This window comes from Saccostrea cucullata, unplaced genomic scaffold, assembly GCF_032062105.1.
Source record: "Saccostrea cucullata isolate Sc308-1 unplaced genomic scaffold, CSIRO_AGI_Scuc_v1 ctg3842, whole genome shotgun sequence".
NCBI lineage: Eukaryota > Metazoa > Mollusca > Bivalvia > Ostreida > Ostreidae > Saccostrea > Saccostrea cuccullata.
The window spans coordinates 37,839-47,537 of NW_026932151.1; the positions used below are offsets into that span (position 1 = coordinate 37,839).

The 9,699-nt window shown below is 33.5% G+C and overlaps 1 protein-coding gene across 1 annotated transcript; it reads left to right on the forward strand.

Moving 5' to 3' along the window:
• Window positions 1-336: 336 nt before the first annotated feature.
• Window positions 337-5,665, forward strand: LOC134234520 (uncharacterized). The gene is made up of 2 exons (XM_062716600.1): window positions 337-599; window positions 4,984-5,665. The coding sequence occupies exons 1-2, from the start codon at window positions 401-403 to the stop codon at window positions 5,649-5,651; spliced, it is 867 nt and encodes a 288-aa protein (XP_062572584.1). The 5' UTR covers window positions 337-400; the 3' UTR covers window positions 5,652-5,665.
• Window positions 5,666-9,699: the final 4,034 nt, after the last annotated feature.

Consider the following 9,699-nt stretch of genomic DNA (forward strand, 5'->3'; position numbering starts at 1 on the left):
TGAATAAAATGAAACAAGGGTTCACACACTATTTTACTGTCTCATTTCTTTTATCTACTTATCAGACGGGTAGAAAACAATGCCTGCCTATAAACTCCCATTGTGTAATTATCGGACTCCTGCAGGTAACTTTTGGACATTTGAATGACAATGTTTTAAGTAAGATGTCTGCCTCATACTATTCTGTATGTAAAAGTTAAAGAACAGTATTCGGCATATATCCTTTACTTAAATTCTTGAAATCAGTTAATACTCACCTTAAATATAGATAAGAATGTATCTAAAATTGCACTTCCAATGTGAGCAAAACATCGTAATAAAGCATTAAGTACATGTACCGGGTAGATTGTATTTTAATTCACCTTGATATATTTATTATTAGGATACAAGAGTAAATGCGATGCCGACAAGTATAGGACCTACTTATCCTTTCTCTAAAGGAGCCATTCAAAGAGAAGTGATGGCCAGTGAAATCAAAGTTGAAGTCAGCAGAAGTATTGGACTTATCTATATTGATGGACATCCTTCAGGAACAGGTTTCCGTGTGGGAAACGACCTTATCATAACATGTCTACATGTAATTCAGGGTGCTTTTTCAGGTCAGTAATAAGAATAACAATATGTTATTATTTCTGAATTTCAATTTAATAGCTGCTCAGGTACATACATGGTCTATCAAAATTTACCACTTTTTAGCTCACCTGAGCCGAAGGTTCAAGTGAGCTTTTCTGATCACATTTTGTCCGTCGTCCGTCCGTCTGTCTGTCTGTCCGTCTGTAAACTTTTCACATTTTCGACTTCTTCTCAAGAACCACTGGGCCAATTTTGACCAAACTAGGTACAAAGCATCCTTGGGTTAAGGGAAATTTAAATTGTCAAAAAGTAAGGACATATCTCCTCGCAAGGGGAGATAATCAAGAAAAGACAAAAATAGGGTGGGGGTCATTAAAAAATCTTCTTCTCAAGAACCACTGCGCCAGAAAGCTAAAACTTATGTGAAAGCATCCTAGGGTAGTGTAGATATTAAATTGTTCTAATCATGACCCCCGGGGGAAGGGCCGGGCCACAATGGGGAATCAAAGTTTTACATAGAAATATATAGGAAAAATCTTCTTCTCAAGAACTACTGGGCCAGAAAGCTGAAACAAATGTGAAAGCATCCTAGGGTAGTGTAGATATTAAATTGTTCAAATCATGACCCCCGGGGGAAGGGCCGGGCCACAATGGGGAATCAAAGTTTTACATAGAAATATATAGGAAAAATCTTTGAAAATCTTCTTCTCAAGAGCTACTGGGCCAGAAAAGCTGAAACTTATGTGAAAGCATCCTAGGTTAGTGTAGATTCTAAATTGTTCAAATCATGACCCCCGGGGGAAGGGCAGGACCACAATTGGGAATCAAAGTTTTACATAGAAATATATAGGAAAAATCTTTGAAAATCTTCTTCTCAAGAACCACTGGGCCAGAAAAGCTGAAACTTATTTGCACATGGTAGGATCCTGGGGTAGTTGATTTCAAAATGTCTTAATTATGATCAGTGGGGTAGGGTGGGGATACATAATTTATTACAAGGGGGAAATCTGGTAAAGAACAGAATTGTCAAAGCTTCTCAGGTGAGCGATGTGGCCCATGGGCCTCTTGTTTATGTTGGGGAGCAAAACATCAAATTTTGCACTCATGATAGAACTGAATGATTAGAAATACTTTATTTTTATTAGTACTGGTGGCGATAATTATAGTATTTTAAACTTTGAATGGTATATCAGTTCTAGTTTAACACTTATAATTTATTTTGATTTTATTGTCAAATAGATTTTCAAAATCGATGTCTTTTTTTTTTTTCGAAAACACTACCGGTTCAATTTCTTTCAGTTGCACTCCAGATGTGGTTAAACCCTTGTAAAGGTTTAAAGATAAAAACACACAATCTCATAGATAAAAATATTATTCAGCTACAATCCATGGGGGATTCTATAACTTTTTTTGAAATTGTGTCTAGTTGTGTCTGAATTCTAATTGAACATATGTTATTTTTATGGATATCTGACTTTAAAACTTGAAATGAGAAAAGATCTAAAATTTTGTCAAAATTAAGTTACAAACTTACTACAAGAAAGCTAAGGTTATCTCGGTATGTCTTTTAGAACAATTTCAAAAAAAGTTATTGAATCTCCCGTGGTTTGTAGCTGAATTATATTTTTATCCACTCTCTCATGTATATTAGTCGAATCTGATTCTAGGGGAACCGTTTCTTAATAATCACTGCTATTACCCACAAGGAAATTAAGCCACGCCCTATAGCGTAGTGACAGTTCATATTGTTTGACGACGGGTAACATTTTCTTTTAAATTAAACTAGGGTATGCCCTTGTGGTATTTAATTTTGTGAATAGCCTCCATGTAGTACACATTACGTGGTTTTCAAAATAAAGTGACCCATCACGGCCGCCTAGTGATAGAGCGTTCGCTTCGTTATTCGGGAGCCTGGGTACGATCTCGTTCCCCGCGCCGCGTCATACTTAAGACGTTAACATAGATAGTGACGGTTCCTTCACCGAAGCACGCAGCATTAGAAGTGAAAGTCACGAGTCTTTCGGATATGACCTTAGAAACGTAATTACCGTATCACGGTAAATGTTGGCACAATAAGGAACCCTTACTTATCTCTGGCCCTGAGTGCCGAGTATATATACTGAAAGGAAAAAGAAAGGCAGGGTAGCATAATTGTCGATAAAAATTTGACTACATGACCGAAAATTACGAAAATTGGTCAGATGGGAAATTTCGTTACTGTGCATCAAAATCAGTAATCAGAATTACTCAACCGTAAAATTTATGACGTCACGTAGGGAAAACGCTAAAAATCCCAAAACATGTGTAATTTGATAACGACGTGTTTGTCCACAAATCTTGTTGCATTATTTGATGCATATGAGGTATGCACATCGTTTTTCAATATTAAGAGACATTATGAATTTATTGCAATCTTGGCACAGTTTACGGAAGTTCAATGGGGTCTTGTTTTTGAATTACCTAATTAATGAAAAAGTCAACAACGGTTTACTAAGCAGTCTCTTGTAAATTTTCCCCCATAAAACTTTTTAGCCATTGTCAGTGAGGGTCTGGAGTGGATTTCAATCAACCGTGACAATGACGTTAATGCGAAACAGAGCCATGTTACGAGCGGGTTATTCGTCCTGCCATCTCTTAAATCGCCACCCTACTACCACAAAAACAGCCATTTATAGTGTACACGATTATAATCATTACATTCATACGAAATTTGAAAGAAAACAATTCCGCAATTTAGTTTTTTGAGCCAGTCAACTAACTGTTGTATTCCTCTCACTGGCGCATGCGCGCGCCGTTTGACTTATTTTTGGCGTGGTTACCCATGCTAAATATAGCCAGGGTTTGAAAGATAAACACTCTGATGAAATTCCATGCAAAGGAGAAATAAGACTCTGAGAGATGCACGAGATGGACATTGAAAATAATGAGAGTTTTCGATTTTCTCCTTTGAGGGTATCGTCATTTGAGCTTCAATTACTCAAGAATAATTACACAAAATCATATGAGAATTTGGTGATATCTTTTAGACAGATGATTTTAAAAGTTTGATTGGAAAACTAAAAAGTATTTTAAGACAAACAAATTTAATTCACCTCAAAAGGTTACCCTGCGTTTCTTTTTCCTTTCAGTATATATAAATTAAATTTGAAGCCCTTTACTGCATGGCATACGGTGACGTCTCTATATGAGTGAAAAATTCTCGAATTGGATTTTAAATATAAAACTTGCTTTTGTGGTTAAATAACGTTAGCGCACATTTATCTTCTCTTCTCCTTGTAAAATGACATAATTTCGATATTATTATGACACTATTTTGTTTAATATACACTACAGTTTTCAGAAGAACAGCCCACAAACATCTGCTGACTTAAGAAATGAATGCAATATTTTTTTTCCTTTGATCGAAGTATCAAAGAAAAAAAAGAGGACGGAAAAAGTCATCAATGCGCTTAGATGAAAACGTTTTCCGTTCAAATTTTTTTTTTGATATCTCGATCAAAGGGGAAAATATTACATTTGTTTCTTATCATTCAATTCGAAATTCAGGAAAAACTATTTTAAAGTATAACAATTTAATTATTCCGTAATAAGTAATCCGGAAGCGGGAACTATAAATGTAAAGACAGCCGAAGTATCCTGGTATTTCTGGCTGCTTAGTGCAAACGAACTCTAGATTTTATTAATGCAGTTATCAAAACAATTTTTTATTGAATCAGAATCAAATACTTTATAGAAATTAAATGATATGTAGGAATACACGGTTAAGATATCAGGAAAGAAATAAATATTTTATAAATCTATGATTGACGGTATTTTTTCTGGCAAATTAAGTCCATCCATTCTTTTCATGTTGCATTACTAATATACCCACGACGGACTTTCATGTCCTGTGGACATATTTTTAGTTTAATCTTTTTAATATTTAAATTTTATGCAGCACCTGTCATAATGTTTAGAAAATAAAAAAGAATGAAATCAAATTCTTTATATTCAGAGAATTAAAAATTATTTTGCAAGTTATCTTTTTTCTTACATCATTCAAATAAAAAGTACATTTCGTTTTTTTTTTTTTCGAAATCATCTTTAAAAAGAAAATAAATTATTTTCACTTCATAATGCATAAAAGGCAATAATCGTTGAAAAGAAGGTTTTAATTAGTGTATGAAAAATATAATTTTCTTATCAAATATGACATGTAGGTAGAATAATATGACTAGAAAATGAATTAAAACATCCCACTATTTTAATATATGATGTAATGCTTTAATCAAAATAATAAAATTACCTTTAATCTTATAGAATGGAAATTGCCAATAAAAAAATGAAAATTAAAATAAAATCATTCTAGCACATTGAAGATATAAAATATTTTTGATGTTTTGAAATATCTCTCCTCATTTTATTTTACAGCTAGACCACATTTCATTGATTCCATCCGAGTATATATACAATTTGAGAGAAAACAACACCTACAAAACATTGATCCAAGAAAGATATTCAAATTTGAAGCATCAGTTAGATTCACACATCAGGAGTTTGATTTTGCTGTTTTGGAGTTGTCGAGGCATGAAATACCTGATGTTCATTTCCCCCCACCTTTGACCTCATTTTGCCAAATGCAGATTCCGTCGGAAGTTCACCTTATTGGGCATCCTGGTGGTGTACAGATGATGGAAGACAGTGAAGTCTTTCCGAGAGTTATTGAACAGAACAATGATGTTGATACATACATTAGTGAATTAAGTAACTGGAGCGTTCAGTATTTCCCAGATAGATTAGATCACTACGCTGAACTCCGTCTTCCACCCAGAAAAATACTATTTCACACTACATTTGACAAGGGATCGTCTGGCTCTCCAGGCGTTATCATAAAGAATCACAAACCCTGTGTTGTTTTGATGGTGAGGGGTGGTGCTCCAGGGTGTTTCTACGAAAAAAAATTTCCTGGTCATCCTGTCGAAGATCGTAAGAGAGTGGAGTACGGATACGCCATGGAAGATATTTACAAGGAAATGGTGTGTTCAACAAATCAGAACATTAGACAACTATCCTCAGAAATTTTTAGGGAATGGTTTTAATGCAAATTAATTGAAAGGGGTTGAAAGTGGTTTTTTTTTTCATTTTGCTTTACTGGTTCAAGAGCAGAGGATATTGCGCAGTGATAAGGGTCTGTCTTCCACTATATTTTACTGCTCCTTTTCTTAAAACTTCTCGTTAAAATGTGCTTGTTTTGGTTACTAAAAGGAGCTTTAAGGTATCTTATGGTTACAAATTTCAACTTCTTGGGTTGGGTTTTTTTTAAATACAATTCGATGAAATGTGTAAATTATTTTTCGAATGCTGCCTCTGAACCTGTTTTAGATTACATGTACTTCTAATTATAATTCAGATACAAGCATATAAATTAGAATAAGTTCAAATTTATGATTTATGTTTACAAATACATGTATCTTAATAGCTCCAAAAACAATAAACAGGGGATATCTATATTGTGTGATTTGATATTGGTTTTATCCAACGAGTTGAAATGGTGTATATATTCGCAGGGCTTGCCGTGCAAATATACACCATTTCAACGAGCTGGAAAAAGCCAGTATCAAATCACACAATTATAGATGTTCTTATCTCATGCGACTTTCGTTTAAACAAAACTTTGAGACTTCCTCTGCTAAACTACATGAATGATTGCTAAATTCAAAGTGATGACGTATAACTTGATGACGTAGCACCATTGATGTTGACATGCCTCGAAGGAAAGTAAATCGTGTTCAAAATTTAGAATTTTTGCTGTCCGTGTCTTTGAAAACATTATGTGACAATTGCTGGAGCTTTGCATCAAACAAACTTCAGACTGAAAGATGTAAGGACCATGGGATCGTAAAAATTAACACTTTGTACGAATTCAATACAAAATGTGTCAGGCAAGGCTAACGTTAGGGGCCTACTTGTATATACATTGTTGATCCATGGTAAGTTACACCTTCATTACTAGGTAGACATACGTAGTATAATATAAGAGAGCGTTATTGAAGATGTTAACGACGTTCGATCCTGATATTTTAAGTCTTAAACTTTTTTTGCCAAGTATATTTTTAGTTTCTACATACATAGCTTAATTAAAATTCAAATCAAAAAATGGGGGTCAATTTACTTCTTTTGGTGCTACAGTACATTTAATGTGAATTTTTCGCACTGAAATTTGTGTCTTAATTACAATTGCATTTTCGACGTTTTCCCTGAAATATTTTTTTAACCATTTAAAGCATGAAACAAAATGAACTCTAAGTCTGTTTAAAAGAAGACACTTTAAAATTGTGACTAAGAAAATGTTTCAAATTTCTACGCATAATCAATTATTTGACCTTTCTGCACTAATAAAATATGATTTTTCCGGCATTTAAAATTAAATAAGAAAAAAAAAATTATTTTAAAGTCTTAATTTTTTTCTGAATTTAAGCAGATAAGTCAAAGTTATCTTGAATATTTATAAAAGAATATAAAAAGTGGGGGTACATGATGTAAATTTTCAGATATTGCTAAAATAGTGTCAATTTTAAGTTTAAATTGGCTCAATTTTTTCCCGGATTTTCACAATATATTACTATATTTGTCACACTTTGTTGATAGAATTCATAACAAATAATTTATTAGATATTTCAGAACCAGCATAACACATTTCACTGCTAAAATCAGCTTTGTGCGCTAGGAAAAATAGGAATAAAAAATTAACAGTACTGTTATAGTTCAAAAGGGAAAAACTGATCATTTTCGTTAAAAAACCTTCCGCCACAAAATATAGTCCCTAGTTAAATTCTACTTGAATGGAATTTAATGGCGGTTTTTCCATTGAATATAGTTCAATTTGCATTGTAGAATTCAGATTTAATGTTAGAACTTAAAAATGTTGCAGAATTTTATAAATAAACGGCATGACCAAAATTTAGTCAAAAACTCAGGATCAAACGTCCTTAAAGGAATCATTAACACAACAACTTAACTGCTAGGCTTTACTTTCTCCGAAGACGCTTTAAAGGGGGGGGGGGGGTAACATTTTGTTTTCTAGCCAATACAGGTTCCTTGATAAAGTAAGACGCTTCTTTGACATATATGAGTCTTTTTCTTGCTTTTAACGGTATTATTGCTCTTATCATTGATTTTATTATGTCCATGAATTTCACAAATAAAAGTTTCAATAAGATAAAATCTTGAAGCGAGGGATCGTGTCAAAACCGGAAGTGCTATTAATAAATCATCTACCCGTTGATAAAGCACAAGTTTATCTAATAGGCTGTATCCCCAACACGAATGAGAAAAATATGTTTAAATTAAATAAAGTGGTCAGTGAAAATGACGGAAAACCGCAAATATGATTGTTTTTGCCATTTCCATTTCTTCTTTTCGAATTACCGGTAATATAGAATATATCTTAAATTATTCTAACCTTGCAAGATGTTTCTATAATCAATTAATGCCATTTTCAATCAAATTAATGGCATTCTCTAACAATATTGAGAGTATGAATTTCACATTTTATTTGTAACTCTGATAAAGATATAACAGAAACTACTCATTGACAATTTGACTTTTTTAAGTTCAGGAATTTTTTCGTGTACAAGTCAACATTCTGTGTTGCTGAAGTTCATTAATAATTTGAACTTAGTTAAACTATTCTTTTTATCAATGGACAATGGAGGTTGAGTTTTTACAGTCATAATTCATTTTTATATATATAATGTGATACAATTAATTTTTGCTTTTTTAAATGAAATTATTGTATAAATTGTATATCATGTAGGTTAAACAAGAATTTTTACAAAACAGAGTTTTAAATTATTTTCTTTTAATAAAAATAAACACTTCGAAAAAACAAGTATATTCCTATAATATATTCATTGATATTTGAAGGAAAAATCATGGACTTTTACATGGGTTTGCCATATTTTGTTTTAGAAAAAGTGACATTCCATATATTGTTCAATCGAAGTAAAATAGTTAAAAACTATAAGATTAAGTTATATTTAAATTCAGACTGAGTTTGTATCAATAACATTTGAATAAATAGTTTTTTTTAAAGTGCGTGCTTAATAACTTTTGATTACTTCATCTAATACACTACAACCCCGTGGGGATCCGGGTCAGAATAGGTCCTCAGTACCCCCTTGTTTGTCGTAAAAGGCGACTAAATGGGGCGGTCTTTCGGATGAGACCGCATAAACCGACGCCCCGTGTCACAGCAGGGGTGGCATGATAAAGATCCCTCCCTGCTCAAAGGCCGTAAGTGCCGAGCATAGGCTTAAATTTGCAGCCCTTCACCGGTGTAACGTTGAATTTTGACCCGGGTTGAAAATTGACCCGGGGGTCATTTTTCAACGTTGAATGGTGAGACCAAAGGTGTTGAATTTATACCCTAGTCCGTTGAAAACTGAGCCGGGTCGTGGAATTTTGATCATGAAACCGGTTCTAAATTTAACAGCATAAAAACACATATTTATGACTTGGTTTTCACAACTGTGATTTACTAGTAATCCATAGGCGTCGGAAACAGGAGAGCGGCTAGGGATGCTTAACACCCCCCCCCCCCCCCCCCCCCCCCCCACACACACACACATTTTTGCAAAGACATAATATATGCATTAAACAATGTGAAAATGGTTTAGCATCCCCCTTTTCAAGTTAAAAGGGGAGACAAAACCAATCTCACAGGGTTTCAACAGGCACGTTACAGTGTAGTCAAAGAAAGAATAGTAGGTGGTAGTGCTTGAAAAAAAAAGGTTGGATCCTCCACCCACCCCCCACCAAAAAATAGAATTTTCGGGTTTTAACTACTAGTTTGGACAATGGACATTTCTGGGTTTTTTTTGTAAGTTGTAAATTTTTTTCAGATATGATTTTTTTTTCAATCCCCCGCACTTTCAGTTTGCTTCCGACACCAATGTAATCAACTCAGGCTTAAGGTAAGTCACTGGTCAGCTTTTTAGAAAAGTTCACGCAGAAGATTTTACTTCAAAACTACCTTTTAAAATTCAATTTCTATAACATATTTAAATTCAACAATGTAAATTTTTTAACATTCAATGAAAAAACTGCTCAAAAATCTACATAGAAGCAAGATTTATGAGGGACTAT

Coding starts and splice junctions, on each gene's coding strand:
- LOC134234520 (XM_062716600.1), top strand. CDS start 401: ATGCCGACAAGTATAGGACCTACTTATCCTTTCTCTAAAGGAGCCATT. Junction 600..4,983: donor AATTCAGGGTGCTTTTTCAG/GTCAGTAATAAG, acceptor TTTATTTTACAG/CTAGACCACATTTCATTGAT.